Source organism: Bubalus kerabau, chromosome 6, assembly GCF_029407905.1.
Source record: "Bubalus kerabau isolate K-KA32 ecotype Philippines breed swamp buffalo chromosome 6, PCC_UOA_SB_1v2, whole genome shotgun sequence".
Taxonomy (NCBI): Eukaryota; Metazoa; Chordata; class Mammalia; order Artiodactyla; family Bovidae; genus Bubalus; species Bubalus kerabau.
The window spans coordinates 13,059,734-13,078,933 of NC_073629.1; the positions used below are offsets into that span (position 1 = coordinate 13,059,734).

At 41.7% G+C, this 19,200-nt stretch overlaps 1 protein-coding gene across 1 annotated transcript; it reads left to right on the top strand.

Annotated features, from left to right (window-relative positions):
- Positions 1-1,266: 1,266 nt before the first annotated feature.
- On the top strand, positions 1,267-17,284 carry CD5L (CD5 molecule like). The gene is made up of 7 exons (XM_055586789.1): positions 1,267-1,405; positions 4,902-4,928; positions 6,997-7,320; positions 11,642-11,965; positions 13,204-13,521; positions 14,644-14,964; positions 16,344-17,284. The coding sequence occupies exons 1-7, from the start codon at positions 1,378-1,380 to the stop codon at positions 16,349-16,351; spliced, it is 1,350 nt and encodes a 449-aa protein (XP_055442764.1). The 5' UTR covers positions 1,267-1,377; the 3' UTR covers positions 16,352-17,284.
- The last annotated feature ends 1,916 nt before the right edge of the window (positions 17,285-19,200 follow it).

A 19,200-nucleotide genomic window follows, 5' to 3' on the forward strand; every position in this document is an offset into this window, starting at 1 on the left:
TATTAGTTTTTTAAGTTGAATTTCAAGCCAGCTTTTTCACTCTCTTTGTTCACCCTCATCAAGAGGCTGTTTAGTTTTTTCTTTTCACTATTATTATTATTGAAGTGTAGTTGATTTAAAATGTTGTGTTACGATACTGGATGCTTGGGGCTGGTGCACTGGGATGACCCAGAGGGATGGTATGGGGAGGGAGGAGGGAGGAGGGTTCAGGATGGGGAACACATGTACACCTGTCGCAGATTCATTTCAATATTTGGCAAAACCAATACAATATTGTAAAGTTTAAAAATAAAATAAAATTAAAAAATAGAATAAAAAAATAAATGAAATGTGCGTTAGTCTCAACTGTATAGCAAAGTTATCCAGTTATACGCACACATATATTTTCGGATTCTTTTCCCTTATGGATTATTACAAATATTGAATATACCCCCCTGTCCTATACTAACTGTTCCTTCTTGACCTGCATGCAAGATTCTCAGGAGACAGGTAAGGTGGTCTGGTACTCGCACTTCAGAATTTTCCAGTTTGTTGTGATCCATGCAAAGGTTTTAGTGTAGTCAATGAAGCAGAAGTAAGTGTTTTTCTGGAACTCCCTGTCCATCATATCTTAGACTTAAGAACAACCTGATTTCGTTATGACAAGAACCTGCTTCCATTCAGTTTCCAAAGAAGGGCATAATCCAGGACAAACACAGAAGAGCAGATCCATGTACTAGGCCCTCTAGTTAGCACTGGAGAAGCTGGTTTGAGAGAAATAAATCAAGCCCTATTTGCAAAGATTGGCACCTTGACTCTGGATTGCCATCCTGACTCTGGATTATGGTGACTTCAAGAACAACTTTGGAATTGTTCTATGATCTTTGGCCTCTATATTTTCAAATCACTTCCATCTGGAAGGAAAGAATTGAAATTGGCTTATTAACCCCCACAAACCATACATGAGGATCAAGCATTGCTTGATCTTCTAATGTGAAATGGCCCTTATTCTTGGTACTTGCCTTTCCTTATGGGAGTTGTTTTCCTTGTTTACATAGTGAGGGGACTAAAGCAGAGCTCCATGGAGCTGGGATTACAGCAGAACCAAAGCATAGCAGCTTCGGATTTTTTTTTGTTTGTTTTCTTTTGTTTTCATCACCTTTCTGCCAATTCTGGCCACCTCCCTTCCTCTTGGGCATGCTGAATTCAGCAAGTCCAGCTCTATCAGTCCTGACCTCTGAGCCCATTGGTTTCTAGTCATCTGATGAAGCCTCTGTTGCAGACAAGACCTGCCTCCTTCCCTCTTCACAGCACACTTGCAACCAAAGCTGCATATTCCTGTTGTGGGGCCTCCTTCCAGCCTTACATTTCAGTTCACTATCTTCAGCCATCTGGGACATGGCTCTGTTTTTCTTCTTGATCTTTGGTGAGTATTTCTGCTCCTTTGGGTCCAGGCTTCAGAGTACTATGGAACTGCCCATCTGGTATAGATCTAGGTATCTTTCAGGGAAAGGCTCCTCCCTACACTCCTCCTTTCTCTATATCTGGTAATTATTCTAATTCCCCAAAGCCACTTAATCTATGCTGCTGCTGCTGCTAAGTCACTTCAGTCGTGTCCAACTCTGTGCGACCCCATAGTCGGCAGCCCACCAGGCTCCCCCGTCCCTGGGATTCTCCAGGCAAGAACACTGGAATGGTTTGCCATTGCCTTCTCCAATGCATGAAAGTGAAAAGTAAAAGTGAAGCCTCTCAGTTGTGTCCTACTCCTAGCGATCCCATGGACTGCAGCCCACCAGGCTCCTCCGTCCATGGGATTTGCCAGGCAAGAGTACTGGAGTGGGTTGCCATTGCCTTCTCGGAACCTATACTCAATTTATAATCCACCTTGATTACCAGAAAACTTTATATTTCCCTATATTCACACTATTTATTCAGTAATAGTTTATACTATTGCTTTTTCACACAAATTTTCCTAAATGCACTATTTATAAAAAGACAAATAAATGGACCATGGGTAACAGCAAGAAAAGGAAGTAGAACTGCAGGACAAACACCTTTCATTGATCATATTGATTCCTCTCAAATGTATTTCATGTGTTTCCCTAGTTGTTCCCAGTTTCTTATTGCTCAGCTTAATTTAGAGTATTTTGGGATTTTGGAATCAAAGAGATCTGGATTTCAATTTTTGCTCTTTGATTTCTTAGCTGTCTGAATTTTAAAGTTATCATAGCCCTCAGAAATCTCATTTTCATCTATGAAGCAATATTATGTTCATCAGAGGTTTGTTTCCTAACACAAGCCTTTCCACAAGATAAAAGAGCCTGCTAGATCCCTTCCCTAATCAGTTACATCCATTTTAATTTTCTTGATGATCCAGTATACCACTGAAACCTACCAGGCTCTCAGTTGGGCATTTGTGTGTTCTATGAACAGTGCTGGTCACATTCCTAAACACCCATACACCCCTTATGTTACCTAGCGGATAGCCCCCCACCTCCTGTTGTGAAGTTACTATTGAATCTCTTAGGCTTATCTTCAGTTGCACCTCCTTCATGAAGTCTTTCTGATCTGTGATACTCATGGTGATCAACCCCACTACAGAGTTCTCAAGTCACCTTTGGGCTCGGTCACTTTCACACCTATCAGGCTCCTCACATTCAGTTTCCTTTGCATATATACATGCTTTCTGTTCTTTATTAGACTTGTAGAGTGTTATGTATGATATAACCTTGAGTTTTAGGCAATTGCAGCAAAGTCTTTTTGAGTCATGTTGTTATCAACCAATTATTTGCAAAGCAAATATTTGGAAGAAAATATTCCAGGACAAGCCAATGAAATACATGGATTTGCCTAAAAAGCTCTAGGCTGGAAGTCCAATGATACTAACTTCTTCAGAAAGATCCTATAAGGTGGGGTGGTATTGGGGGATGATGAGTTTTGAAGGTCAAAATACTGGGTTTCAGAGACCACTGATAGTCATAGCACTCTCTCTATAGCATTTGCTGTTGTTCAGTAGCTAAGTCGTGTCTGTCTCTTTGTGACCCCCTGGACTGCAGCATGTCAGACTTCCCTGTCCTTCACCATCTCTCAAAGTTTGCATTAGGATGGAGCCTAATGAGTAGATGAGTCTGATTACAAAGAGATCTTGTAGGAAGAAACTCTGATCATTCAAAGATGTGCTGATACTTAAACCTGGAAGTTTGGAAATAAGCATAGAACTGCTTTTTGCATTCTTAACCAGGTTCAGCAAACTACAGCCTGCAAACTAAGAATGGATATTACATTTTTAAACTGTGGGAAAAGTCAGAAGCATAATATTTTGTGACACATGAGAATGACATGAAATCTAAATTTAATCATTCATAAATAAAGGTTTATCAGAACACAGCCAGGCTTATTCATTTACATGTATGTGGTTGCATTGACAGAGCTGATTGGTTATAACAAGGACTGTATAGCCCATGAAGCCTAAAATATTTGCTATTTGGCCTTTCACACAAAAGTTTGCTGACCATTGTCTAAATGCAGTGTCAGTGAACACAGAAAAATACTGCCATTTTCCTCTATGTGAAGGGTTGCTGCTATGAACTGTGAATGATGCTGGGATTCTTGGCCTCTGGAGGAGAGGCATTCAACCTGGGGCCAGTGATGAGGCTGGGTTGCCAGAGCTTTTTGTGTAATCAAGTTTTATCAAAGTATAAAAGAGATAGAGAAAGCTTCTGACATAGACATCAGAAGGGAAACACTTCCATGAGTAAAATATACTGATGTGTTGAGCCATTATGGGTTCTGAGTCTTCGGTGAACAGACTTGAAGAAATGTAAATAAGGTAAATACATTAACATAGCTTAAGAAAAACATTTGCATAAGAAAAATGCATTAGTTAGCTCAAGGTTTGAGAAAAGTTAAGTTTTCATATGCCTTTCAAGACATCTTTATCTTCCCCAACAGTGCATCTGTTGTGGAATCCGGAGTCGCAAAGCATACCTCAGAGGACACTCAAGACAGTGGAGTACAGTTTATTATGCCAGCGGGTCCAAGAGGAATAGTTCCCAACAAGGACTCTGATGTTTTTGAGTGGCCCAGTTTTATACGTCCCCGGCCCCGCAACCCCGGCCCCCCCCCCCCCCCCCCACCCCTTCCCCAGCTATGTGACTGGTTACGTGTTAGCAACCTCTTTGTTGTATATGACTGAGTTTTACAACAAATAGGTGCTAGGAGAACAAACAATTAAGGTTAAGGGTGGTGGTGGGGGGGCAATGATTATACATCAAGGAGGATATCTCCATGGTTAATCTAACCGGGGCAGCCTGACCTCAACTACAATCTCCGTTTGTCATCTGTAGGGAGGGAAGTCTCCAGCAGACCTGGTTTGCACTAGCAACGGTTTTCTCACTCTTGGGCAGGGTTCAGTCCCAGTTCACATCCAGTCTTTAAGACAGATGACAGGCTTCCAGATGGAGTCTCTCTTGCTTCTCTCACACTGGCCCCAACACATCTTCCCAGAAACCTCCAACATGTTTTCCTGTTGGACTCAGATACTACATCACTACACTTCTAGTTTAGGTGGTCATCACCGATCAATCTAATAGATTAAAATTGAAAATCAAATCTATCCATGCCTGGGGTAGAGCCAACATCAGATGCAAAGGGAACATGATAAGTCTAATAAGGCATGGTAGAATGGGTCTTTTTGGCTCTTAGTTTCCATGTGTTTTTTTAGCCTGGTAATTCTAGGAGAAGAAGGAGGAGAAGGAAAAGGTCTCAACGAGGTTTAACTTTGGAGGCTGTGTATTTACCTCTCTGTATCACAAAGTTCAACAAAACTTTCTAGAGAGTTGTGTTTTTGAACAAAGCCTTTGCAATTGACTACTTGATCTCATTCACTTCTTTCTCTTTTTCTTTCTTTTTTATTTGCTCAGCCTTTTGCACTGGACCTGGACTTCTAGGTAAGATTTTTTGGGGTCCTAAGAGGGTGGACTTTCAGCTCTGGAGAGTGGAAATTTTGATTTCCTGGGGCCAGGGAGAGTGGCTGTGGTTCAAAAGAGCCCCAGTAGATTTTCTTTCTGGTTTCCCAACCCACCAGTCTTATATGGGTAGATTTCCACTTCCAAAACATAGAGAAAATTTGAGTGGTTTATATTGCAAAGGGATTCCTCTCCATTTGGCCTGTGTGACCCAAAACGCTAGCCCAGCTCTAGCTCCATTATGTAACAAAGCAAATGGTTTTCTTTCAGGCTCAGAAGATACCTCGCCTCCTGGGAAATAAACTTTCTTTTGCCCTTCTATATTCTACTACTTCCTGGTCTCTCTGCCAACTTTAATGTTATCATTGAAGTAGAAATGCACCAGCCTCTGTGCACCTCATGGCTTCATCAGCAGAGTGCAGGCTGGATTTCAGTGGCCACTGCCCACCTTTTCAAGGAGTCTTTCAGCAGAGCACAAACAGTTCAACTGAGGAGAGAATGGGGAGGCACAAAGAGAATTAGTCTGTGGAAGAGGAAGCCTCTGATGGTCCAAAAATCAAGGGGACTGATTAAGATTACGAGTTCCTTTGACTTTGTCTCTTCAGCCTATTCTTTCTCTTGATAGTAGAGGCTTTACAAGAGAGGGGCAGCTGCAAACTCTGCTATGAATGTGGAGGATCTTACACCCTGCTTGATCAAATTGCTTCCTTAAAGAAATGCTGCTTCTGGGTCCCAGTCCAATACTCCAGATGACCTGGTTTTTCTTGTCTGGCCTCCAGAGTTATGCCTTGCTCCAAGTTCCGGGAGACAGCTGCTCTCTTTATATCCAGGGAGGGAGGACCCACCCTGGGTCCTTGTCTCTCAAGCCCTCAGCTAATAAAGTAGGCTAAAACACTGTCTAGGACACAACTTCCCTGATGAGCTCCTTTGTTCTTCTCTCTAGCTTTTAAATCTTCTCAGCCCTTCTTTTCCCTTCAGCTGCACTTCTTTGATATATATTCTCTTTCTCTCTCTTAAATACATTTCTTCTCTCCTACAATGTGATCTAGTCCTCTACTCCGTGGAAAAGGAAAACTTATTTAAAACCAGAATTTGAGGGTTTCCCTGGTGGTCCAGCAGTTAAGATGCCATGCTCCCAATGGAGGGTGTTGGATTTGATCCCTGGTTGAGGAAGTAAGATCCCACATGCCATGTGGCATGGCCAAATAAAAAATAAACCCAGAATTTTATAACTCAAAATAAAATAAAATAGCCTGTGCATGATCCTGATATCGAATATTTGCTAGAGCAAACAGTAATGACTATCCAAACTCTAATTGTACTTACAATGATCCAGAAGTTATTTCTAGATGACTTTTCTTGAATTATATTACATGCCTTAAACTTCAGAGTGCAACAATGGTAACTTTTCTTAGTTATTTATAGTTCAATTTTAATTTTTGTCTCTAACCTCCATTCCTCATGTAATTTCCCTCAAGAAATTATAGAAACGAGGAGAGAAAGAACAACAAATGAATAAATCAAATAGAAACTTCTCAATGCAGCTTAAAATCAACCAGGTCAGATGTCTTTCACCCAACTACTTCTTCGGGGGTTGATGCCATGTTCTAGGGAGATTGTGCAGAGTTGAGACAAAGTAGTAGAAATTTGGGTCCTAAGAAATTGTATTTCATTCACAGAGGTGTCTGAGTTGTTCCACATAGCCCATGTTGTCATATACTGCTCATAGTCTGATAGACCACAGGCCACAAATACAGATTCAAAGGTAGGGATATTAAGCCTGTTTTTCCAAGTTTCACCAAGGGCCAAAAAAAAAAAAAAAAAAAAAAAAGTTTAAATAATAATAATAATAAAAGAATGTAGTAGAACCAGAACTCAGAGATGGTGTCCTGGAGCTCCTGTTCCTTGTCTTCCCTTTTGACCACTACTTTCTCACCCTTCAATTCTCCACATCCTGAAAATGGTAGTAGAATTCCAAGAAGACTGCATACATGCCTGAGTACTCCCAGGGCCACTCCTAATCTCCAGCCAATATCTCATTTCTTTGCAGAGTCTCCTCCCAAAGTGCGACTGGTGAGAGGTCCCCATCGCTGTGAAGGGCGGGTGGAAGTGGAACGGAATGGCGAGTGGGGCACTGTGTGTGACGACGGCTGGAACATGAAAGACGTGGAAGTGGTGTGCCGGGAGCTGGGCTGTGGAGTAGCCAAAGGGACACCAAATGGTAATTTGTATAAGCCACTGGCAGATGAAAAACAAAAAATCTTCATCCAAGACGTCAACTGCAATGGGACAGAAGATGAATTGATTGAATGTGACCAGCTGGAAGACGTTTTTGATTGCTCCCACAGCGAGGATGCAGGGGCAATATGTGAGAGTGAGTATGGCAGGACTCAAAGACTGTATGCCAACTGCCCATACCCCGCATGACCACTCTTTGTCCTCTTTATCTTTATTCTCCACCATGAACTAATGGTTAACTGATTCCTGTCCTTCACTTCCCACCCTTTCTCAACTGTGGACCCTGGAGACAAACATATCCTCATCTAGAACTGTTACTCCTCCTTGGTTGAGCAGTGGCACTAGTGATAAAGAACCCGCCTGCCAATGCAGAGACTTAAGAGATGTGGGTTCAGTCCCTGGGTGGGGAAGATCCCCTGGAGGAGGGCACAGCAACCCACTCCACTATTCTTGCCTGGAGAATCCAATGGACAAAGGAGTTTGGCGGGCTACAGTCCATAGGGTCACACAGCACTGGACATGACTGAAGTGACTTAGCACGCACACTTGGTTGACCTAATGATTTTCTCTTAGTTTCAATCTTAGTTTTTCTTAGTTTCAATCTATCCAAGAACCTGATTCTCTTTTTCACACACACAAACATGCACAGATCTAATAAACACTAAACATTTGTATCTAAAGCTCAGTTGGAGTTATGGGGAAGAAATGAGCTCCCAAAATATAATGTAAGTTTTTCAGTTCTCAAGGAGACTATCATCTAGTTAGGTAGACAGGAGATGCTCATAGGAAACCAACACACAACAACTGTGTATATATATATATATGTATGCATGAGTGCATGTTCAGTCGCTTCAGTTGTGTCTGACTCTTTGTGACTCTATGGACTGTAGTCTGCCAGTCTCCTCTGTCCATGGGATGCTCCAGGCAAGAATACTGGAGTGGGTTGCCATGACCTCCTCCAGGAGATCTTTTCCACCCAGGGATTGAACCCAGGTGGATTCTGAACTCACTGAGCCACCTGGGAATCCTATATATATATATATATATATATACACATATTCATATACAACAATTATATATATAGTATATATTATATTAATATATATGTATTTAATAGACTAGTCCCTTAGCCAAATCACAGTCTAATTGAAAAGGACATAGACACACAGAAAGTTATTAATGCATAGAAAGCAAATATATGAAAGGAATAAAGGAATACAACAACAATTTTATATATATATATATATATATATACACACAGGCATTATAAATTTGGGCCCTGAGAAATTGTAATTCATTCTTATAGGTATCTGAGTCATTCATTGTAGCCCATGTTTTCATATACTGTTCATAGTCTGATAAACCACAAGCCACAAGTCCAAATGTTGTCCCTCCAGGTACAACAGTCCTCTCCCTGAAGGCTTGGCAAACTTAGATCTTCTTTATCACTATATCTCTCTGGGCTGAGAGGACTTGATGGGATTGCTTCAAGCCTATTAAATAGAATCCTCTTGAGGACAGCAATGCTAACTATCTTGATCATCACTGTTCTCTGTGTTCATAAAACAGTACTTGGAATGTAGTATCCAGAAGTTTGTTTCCTGATAGGCTTGTCCCTTGTCTAGCTACACAGTCCTCTGTACTTCATGTCTAAGTTTTGGTTTCCTCAGAATTTACCTGGAGACTCTGTGAAGCCCATCTCCCACTCCGAACACGTACAGTCTTCTAGACCCAGTTTTAGGGCTCTGAGACTTGAGGCTCTGACTCTTCCCTTACTCAGCACTCTGTATTTCTTCTGAGCTAGGTTCTTGGACATGGGAAAATGTCATGGGAAGTAGCAAGGATGGTTGGGAGTGGATCACTGATACTGAGAGAGAGAGTCAGGTTGTTTAGCCCAAATTATATCTAGACATCGCCATGCTTTCAGTGCGGGGGGAGTAGGTTCAACCTCTGGTCAAAGAACCACAATCCCACAGTGGCTAGAATGAAAACCACATTACAGAAAGTTAATCAGGATGAAAAATCACAGGGTTATGTCCTAGATTAAGGGACAAGATAAAGCCCCAGAAAAACAACTAAATGAAGCAGAGATAGGCAACCTTCCAGTAAAAGAATTTAGGATAATCATGGTGAAGATAATGATAGTAAAGATCATAGGATCTCAGAAATAGAATGGAGAAGATGGAAAAAGTGTTTGCCAAAGACCTGTAAGAACTAAAAAACCAACAGAGATGAACCATACACTAGAAGGAATCAGGAGCAGAATAACTGAGGCAGAAGAACAGATAAGTGACCTGGAGGACTGCATGGTGAAAATCGCTGCCACAGAACAGAATATAGAAAAAAGAATGAAAACAATGAATACCAGACTGAGAGGCCTCTGGGACAACAGTAAACACACCAGCATTTGCATTATAGGGGTCCCAGAAGGAGAAGAGAGAGAGAAAGGACCCAAGAAAATATTTGAAAAGTAGATGAAAATTTCCCTAACATGGAAAAGAAATAGTTAAACAAGTCCAGGAAGTGCAGAGTACCAGGCAGGATAAATTCAAGGAGGAACACACTGAGACACACACACAGTAATCAAACTGACAAACGTTAAAGACAAAGATAAAATATTAAAAGCAACAAGGGAAAAATGACAAATAACATGTAAGGGAACTCCCATGAGGTTGTAAGCTGATTTCTCAACAGCAACTCTACAAGCCAGAAGAGAATGGTATGATAAATTTAAAGTGAAGAAAGAAAAACCTGCAACCAAGAATACATTACCCAGCAAGACTCTTATTCAGATTTGATGGAGAAATCAAAAGCTTTCCAAACAAGCAAAAGTTAAGTGAATTCAGCACCACCAAACCAGCTTTACAACAAATGCTAAAGAATCTTCTCTAGGCAGGAAACACAAGAGAAGGAAAAGACATACACAAAATAAACCTAAAACAATTAAGAAAATGGTAATAGGATCATACATATGGAAAATTAACTTAAATGTAAACGAATTAAATACACCAACCACAAGATTTAGACTGACTGGGTGGATGAGAACATGTGCATGTATGCACTTACACTTATCATAGCACTCTACTTAACTCCCCAAATTGTATGTAATTTTTTTATATTGCTAGGTTAATCATGTTTCTATAATGCCTTGCAATTGTAGTTATCTTTTATTTTTTGTCTGGCTATTGATTGTGAAACTAAAACATCTTTTATTATTGTCATTATGTAACTAGTGGCTTTTTAATACCATTGGCCATTTTTCTGGTCAACAGAAAAATAAAAGAATTCCATATCACTAAAACTACCTTTTAATAGAAAAACCTGTAGTCACTTTTCAAAATCCAGATGCATATTAGAATTATCTTGGAAATTTTTGAAAAATGCAAATTCTGAGGGACTGCTTTTTATTTCCAAAGCTCCAGTTGCATTTCTAATGAGCCACCATGTTTAAAAACAACTGGATATATGATGACCTTTTACTTTTATCTGGTCTGTTTCAATTTTTCTATTTCATGTTCAGTGCTTCATGTTTTAGTTTCATTTAGTTTATGTTTTCCAGTTTCTCCATCATTTTTTTTTGATGTTCTCTCTCAAGCCTTTATCAAGCATAGTAGAAAAGCTTTGGTATACATATATATATATATATAGTTTGTATAATATATATATTTTAGAAAATATATAATTTTTTGCTTAGCTAAAACACTTATGACTTTTTGCCTTCACTTGTTTGACCTAGTATGAATAGAATTGCAGATTTCTAATTTATATTCACTCAAAACTTTGATATAGTTCCACATATTTTGGCCTCTAGGATTACTGCTGGTAATCTAGAAAGTTTATTATCTTAGATTTAAAAAAAACTGAATGAGGCTTGAAAGTTCTAATCCAATTCTGAGAATATAAAGCAATACTATGTTGTTAAAAAAACAAACAAACAGGGAGTTAAATTGTGATACATTATTATTAACTGAAATACAGATTTTGTTCAAATTTCACACAAAATGCATATATATATGCTATACTTTATTTGGCAGGAAGGTAATTATAAGACAAACTAAATTTTATGCAACGTATTTATTGATATGATCATTATAGCATGGTGCATCTTAATTCCTGTTAGAAAATATACTTTTGAAATAATCATATGAAGCACTTATTTGTACCAAATCCAAAGGTAGGGATATTAAGCCTGTTTTTCCAAGTTTCACAAAGGGCCAAATGAAAATACAGTTTAAATAATAATAATAATAATAATAATAATAATAATAAAAGAGTGTAGCAGAACCAGAACTCAGAGATGGAGTCCTGGAGCTCCTTTTTCTTGTCTTCCCTTTTGACCCCTACTTTCTCACCCTTCAGTTCTCCACATCCTGACAGTGGTAGAAGAGTTCCAAAACACTGCATACATACTCTCTGGGCCACTCCTAATCTCCAGCCAATATCTCATTTCTTTGCAGAGTCTCCTCCCAAAGTGCGACTGGTGAGAGGTCCCCATCGCTGTGAAGGGCGGGTGGAAGTGGAACGGAATGGCGAGTGGGGCACTGTGTGTGACAACGGCTGGAACATGAAAGACGTGGAAGTGGTGTGCCGGGAGCTGGGCTGTGGAGCAGCCAAGGGGATACCCAGTGGTAATTTGTATAAGCCACTGGCAGATGAAAAACAAAAAATCTTCATCCAAGACGTCAACTGCAATGGGACAGAAGATGAATTGATTGAATGTGACCAGCTGGAAGACGTTTTTGATTGCTCCCACAGCGAGGATGCAGGGGCAATATGTGAGAGTGAGTATGGCAGGACTCAAAGACTGTATGCCAACTGCCCATACCCCGCATGACCACTCTTTGTCCTCTTTATCTTTATTCTCCACCATGAACTAATGGTTAACTGATTCCTGTCCTTCACTTCCCACCCTTTCTCAACTGTGGACCCTGGAGACAAACATATCCTCATCTAGAACTGTTACTCCTCCTTGGTTGAGCAGTGGCACTAGTGATAAAGAACCCGCCTGCCAATGCAGAGACTTAAGAGATGTGGGTTCAGTCCCTGGGTGGGGAGGATCCCCTAGAGGAGGGCACAGCAACCCACTCCACTATTCTTGCCTGGAGAATCCAATGGACAAAGCAGTTTGGTGGGCTACAGTCCATAGGGTCACACAGAGTTGGACATGACTGAAGTGACTTAGCACGCACACTTGATTGACCTAATGGTTTTGTCTTAGTTTCAATCTTAGTTTTTCTTAGTTTCAATCTATCCAAGAACCTGATTCTCTTCTTCACACACACAAACATGCACAGATCTAATAAACACTAAACATTTGTATCTAAAGCTCAGTTGGAGTTATGGGGAAGAAATGAGCTTCCAAAATATAATGTAAGTTTTTCAGTTCTCAAGGAGTCTATCGTCTAGTTAGGTAGACAGGAGATGCTCATAGGAAACCAACACACAACAACTGTGTATATATATATGTATGCATGAGTGCATGCTCAGTCGCTTCAGTTGTGTCTGACTCTTTGTGACCCTATGGACTGTAGTCTGCCAGTCTCCTGTGTCCATGGGATGCTCTGTGCAAGAATACTGGAGTGGGTTGCCATGCCCTCCTCCAGGGCATCTTTTCCACTCAAGAATTGAACCCTGCCAGGTCTCCTGAGTCTCCTGCATTGCAGGTGGATTCTGTACCCACTGAACCACCTGGGAAGCCAATACACACACACACACACAACAATTGTATACATATAATTCCTGTAATTCTTTATTCCATTCATATATTTGTTGTGTATGCATTAATAATTTTCTGCCTGTCTATCTACTTTTCCATTAGACTGTGATTTGCCTAAGGGATTAGCCTATGTTTCTCTTTGTTATCCCACAGTTTGTTATCAGACAAACAGTCACCAAATGTTTATGCCCGATTCTGAGGTCTCATTCTTATTTCTGAGAAAGATTCAGAGTTAGGAGCCCCCTTATGTGGGAAGGCTGTTTTCTTGCAGGGAGCAGAAACTTAATCTTTCTTTTCCCACAGTTCCAGAGACCGTGAGGCTGGTTGGTGGCCCTGGGCGCTGCAAGGGGCGCTTGGAGGTGAAGCACCAAAAGCAATGGGGCACCATGTGCAAAGCAGGCTGGAATCTCTCAGCTACAAAGGTGGTGTGCCGGCAACTGGGGTGTGGGAAGGCCACACTGACCAAAAGATGCTGTAACAAGGATACCCAGGGCCAAGGACTCATCTGGCTGAGCAATGTATCATGCTCAGGACGGGAAGAAGACCTTCAACACTGCCTTTCTGGGCTTGAGAGGTGTAATAACTGCACCCATGATGAGGATACATGGGTTGAATGTGAAGGTAATGCCTACAAGTCCAGTGACTAGGTTTATTCATGAATTTGATTAAATAGAGTTCTATTCAATCAGTGTTTATAAAGAACTACTCTGGTAGCTCAGCTGGTAAAGAATCTGACTACAATACAGGAGACCCTGGTTTGATTCCTGGGTCTGTAAGATCCCCTGGAGATGGATAGGCTACCTACTTCAGTATTCTTGGGCTTCCCTGGTGTGTCAGATGGTAAAGAATCTGCCCACAATGTGTAAGACCTGGGTTCAATCCCTGGGTTGCGAATATCCCCTGGAGGAAGTCAGGGCAACCCAGTCCAGTATTCTTGCCTGGAGAATCCTCATGGACAGAGGAGCAGAGTCAAACAGGACTGAGTGACTAAGCTCAGCACTCATGCATCAAATAACCATGGCAAAGCTATTTAATTGTGCTGCTCATCAATTCTCTTGTTTTTAAAATGTAGCTAATGATACTTGCCTTTGTACATGAAAATGCTTTAAGCAGTATTAAGTGCTGCTGCTGCTGCATTGCTTCAGTCGTGTCCAACTCTGTGCGACCCCATAGATGGCAGCCAACCAGGCTTCCCCTCCCTGGGATTCTCCAGGCAAGAACACTGGAGTGGGTTGCCATTTCCTTCTCCAATGCATGAAAGTGAAAAGTGAAAGTGAAGTCCCTCAGTTGTGTCCGACTCTAGCGACCCCATGAACTGCAACCTACCAGGCTCCTCTGTCCATGGGATTTTCTAGGCAAAAGTACTGGAGAGGGTACCATTGCCTTCTCTGGTATTAAGTGCTAGATTAATATAAAATATTATTATATTGAATTGTATATAATAGGGATAGGACACACAATTCCATGTACTTGTTGAACTCTTCAATTAAAAAAAAAACTACTAGAAAGTCATTCATAAGTATTAGACTTTTATAAACTAGATGGGAAAGTAAAAGGTCTTATTTAAGAAATAGACCTGGGACACATGGATTGGAAACTAGAACAAGGGCTATTATCACAGAAATGCAGGCAGGTAGAGAGCTTCAGAAGTGTTGATGGGATTTGAATGAGGATGTAGATGATGTTTTTTTTTTTTTTTTTTTTCCTTCTTTCCATGCCCCACTCCATCCCCTGACCCTGCAGATCCCTTTAAATTGAGGCTGGTAAATGGAGACACCAGCTGCTCTGGGCGACTGGAGGTGCTGCACAAGGGCATATGGGGCTCTGTCTGTGATGACGGCTGGGCGAAAAAGGAGGAGCAGGTGGTATGCCAGCAACTGGGCTGTGGAAAGCCAATCTTTGTACCTGCCAAAGCGCGGAAAAAGTTTGTCCCTGGAGATGGGCGCATCTGGCTAGATGATGTCCATTGCAAAGGGGAAGAGCAGTCCCTGGAGCAGTGTCAGCATAGGTCCTGGGGGTATCATGACTGCAACCACAAGGAAGATGTGGTCGTATTCTGCTTGGGTAAGCTCCGTAGATTGAACCCTTGGGGACTGGCATGGAGGGAGGTGAAGAAGCAGGTGGTGGGGTGTGAACTCTGAGGGTAAGTGTTATTCTACTAGTGCTGCGCAGCTGCCCATAATAGTTAGCTACTTTGTGTTACTTCAAGGGATTACTTGAGACTCCTAGTCATGGATAGAATGATAATAATAGTTTAAAAATCCGATACATACAGTTATTGCATGTGAGAACAAAAGAGGTTTTGAAAATTATTGAATTGACACCTTTATATTAAATCTGAAGAGAGTAAGAGTCAGAGAAAAGAAGCAACTTTCCAAAATCATAGAAATTGTTTTCAAATGATGGAGCAGAACTAAAATGACCAGTCTTGGCTCAGCTCAGGATTAGTTGACTTAGAGGACCCCAGGCCTCAAACTGTAAGTTAGAACTGTAGGAGATGGTCCCACCTCCTTCTACCTATTGTCACTACCCAGATTTTAAATTGATCTGTGGGAATGGGGCTAGGGGAGGGGGCTCTTTGTGAATATCCATGAAAGTGTCTTTTCAGAGAAGCCAGGATTCCAGCTGTAAATTGTAGACCTCACTCTATTGTTGGGCTTCCCTTGTGGCTCAGCTGGTAAAGAATCTGCCTGCAATGTGGGAGACCTGGGTTTGATCCCGGGATGGCAAGATCCCCTGGAGAACGGAAAGGCTACCCACTCCAGTATTCTGGCCTATGGAATTCCATGGACAGTATAGTCCATGGGGTCTCAAAGAGTTGGACACCACTGAGCGACTTTAACTTTCACTTCACAGCAGAGTAAAGGCAGAAAACTTGTCCCCATATGAGTCAGGAAATGCAAAGTATAGCCCCTGGGTGGCTGACTCAAGAGAGTCACAACTCTGAAGCCCAGCTTTGTAATAGTGTGGGATGTGGCATGCAGGGCTGCCTGGTTACATACTCAGGGAATAGTGTAAGAGCTGAGAGATGATCAAAAATATGAAGAGCAGCTAGTGCCCAGAAAAGGAGGGCTTTAGTGATGGAAGACTAGTGTTTGAGTCTTGAGCCTGCCATTCTGAGGCTGGTTAATCTTAGTTAGTCAAAAGGAGATACTTGCTCCATTTCTCTCAAAGAGTTTTGTGATTGTGGAGGGTGAGAAGTACTAAAATAAGTGAATTTGGTTTGTGACTCACATGGGAGCTGGTTGAATATGTCTAGGGCACTGAACTAGATTCTGACGTGGTTCACATCAGTGTGAGATAGGTATGTGATTAGGATCTGGGAGGGTCTCCCTTTCCTATTCTGGGAACCAGTCTTTTTTCTTGACCTCTTTAAGCTTGAATGAAATAATCCCTTCTTGACATGTCCCCATCCTTACTGTACATTCTTCTTCTCTTTACAGAAGAGTAGGCTGACATTTGATGTTTGGCCTGACTCTGGCAGGGCCTGAGTGTCCTTTGCTTTCTCCTGGTCTCAAATGGCTTAGTGCAAGCCCTGGGCCTGCAGGCTCAGCTCTCACTCCCTCAGCCCCTCAGCAAGAATCTGAACACTCTGCTCTCAGAGCCAAGCACCCCCATCACCTCCTGGAGATATGAGTTGTTGAATTCTCTCTTGCCAAGGAAGATGACCTCCCAGTCACCTGCTCTTCACTGCTGACCCTCTGGCATTGATTCTGGCCCCCCCTGCTTCTTTTTAACCAGCCTGGGATCCCCAGGTCTGTTCCTTTGACCACTACAGGACATTTCTAAGACCAAACCTACATGTCTGTAAAGAACATGAAAGGAAGGAGACAACAAAAGGAACATTTGAAGGGGAATATGGGTAAATAATGAGATGAAACTTGAGGGAAAGCTCCTTGAATGCTTTTTCTCAAGCCTTCAACACTTTTTCTTAACCTTCAACAATTAACATCTCACTATTCTCCTGTGGTCTGATAGAAACAGACACATTCTTTCAAGAGCAGAGCAGTATCCTGTAATCCTAGACCTTTTCATGACACTTGGAAAAGAAATATCATACCCTTTGAATGCCCATAATAAAATACCCTTGTTGACTATCCATATACAACTTGCCAACATGGTGTGCATTTAACAAGAATCCCACAAATGTATTTTAATTTCCCCAGTAAAAATGTATGGGCCTGCGACTGGAAGGGAAAGGAAGAGATGCAGAAAGAATTTGGGGGAATCCATCGTTGTGCCTCATGCCAATCGGATGATATCATTTTAATTATGTCAATTCAGATTTTAGGGTCTGTAAGTCTGATGCAAGACAGAATGATACTAAGGAGAGAATCATGGCTTGGTTCTACAAACTGACAACTTCAGGCTCTGAGACTGAGTTGAGTACCTGTTATGTGTCTGCATTTATGCTTGCTAATAAAGTAGATGTTAAACAGTCTCAAGAGTTGCCTCTCTGTGTGGTATGCTCTTTCTACCCAAGGGGAAAGCAGGTGCGTCAGTTTTACAGGGGTGGCCTTTCAGGTAGGATTAGCTAGAAGAGAACCTGCTGGAAGGTGCAGTCATGTGTGTAATACAGCTCTCTCCTCTGGATGGAGAACTTTCTCCCTATTTCCTATCATGGGAAAAATAGAGAAACTTAGCTTCATAAAAGAGAAGAAGATGACCTAACAGACACTTTGGTATCGATCATGTCTACTCAAAGAGATTTTGCCTCTGTTTGATCAGTTATCTCAGGTCTTCCTGATTTTCCTCACAGATTAGTATCATGTTCCCTAAACCATGTAATATCAATTGGGTTGGCCAAAAGTTCATTTGGGTTTTCCCATAACATCTTATGGACAAATCTGAATGAACTTTTTGACCAACCCAGCAGAATCTAGAGACCTGCTGAACTGCCTTGATTGAGTCATTGAAAAGCTCTTTTATCCTAAGTAGAGTAGAACAAGGTTGGAATTTCACAAAAGAAACTTTGATTTCCTTTTAATTTTACATTAAAATTTCTGTAGTAAAATTCTAGCCAGTAAGACACCTGAGAACCAATCAGATAAAAGCAACAGCTGTTGGAGGAGGCCAACTGATCCAAAAAAGCAAGAAGGCAAGACATGACAGAAGCCTAAAAGGTAGTCTTAGAGGTCTAATAAGAATGTGTCATTAAAGAGGAAATTGAGAAGCTGAAGGACAAGGTTGACAGTAGCCTGCTAGCACAGTCCAGGAGAAAAGTGTCTCCTGACCCGAGAATATGGCTGTTTATCTTGATTTCCAAAGTGGACATGTGTAAAATTAGTGTATCAGAGCCTGAAGAAATTAGCATAGTGACAATGACTGAGTGCTCACAAACAGTCATGTGTGTTTCTTCTTCCTGGACGTGCCGCGAGTCTATCCCAGGTTTGTCTTACTAGAAGTTACCCCAGCCAGATTCCTGCCCCTACCCTGGCAAGGCAGTGGAGTAAAGTGGACCTCTGCATTCAATGAAAATGTTACCCCTTGAGTATTTTAGGAGTTGCCAGTTGGCATATGCATTATTCCCGAAGAACCTGTCCTGTAACTGGCATCTCCTGACCTTTGCCCCATTCCAGATTCTAGCAACTCCCAAACTGCTCCTCATGCACATGCTCACTACACATTCCTACAGGAGTCCTGGGCAGCAGTGGGCCTCCAGGCCTGTGGAGCTGGAGCCACACACCAAGCATCTACTTAATCTCCAGTAGGGAGGGAGACTCTTTTCTCCTGGACTGGAAATTTACCCTGAGGCTGCAGCTGCAAATTGGCCACACTCAGTCCCCATTTGAACTTGTTTCCTGGTGGTCCTAGGCTCCTCCAGCTACCAGGGCTGCAAGGGGTCCTTTTATCTAGGTGGGACCATTCTCACAGCGGAAATGATGCCACTTCACATCAAGGCAGGTAACAACAGTCTGCCTTCTCCATGCTGTTTCTCTTCCTAACTGACTTGTTAGAGAAGACCCCAAGGTTCTCAGTTCAGTTTAGTGGCTCTCACTTGTGGGTTCAGTCCCACCCAGCTCTAAAGGCAATTCTATATAAGATAGGTGCACGTTAAAATCCTTGTCCCAGCACAAGTGCAAGGAATGAGTCTTTCTGGAAAAATAGCCTATCCCATTATTATGGTTGTGGGTGCCTGATTGACTTAGTATTCTATTAGCTGTTCAGATTGTCTTTTCATAATGCAAACCCCAGATAGACAGAATACTTACTTCCTGCCAGGTTTTTCTCTTAGAGGCCCTAAAGCCCCACTCTGAGTACTCTAGTGAAGACTCAGAGAGGGTCCCTCCTTCAAGGGAT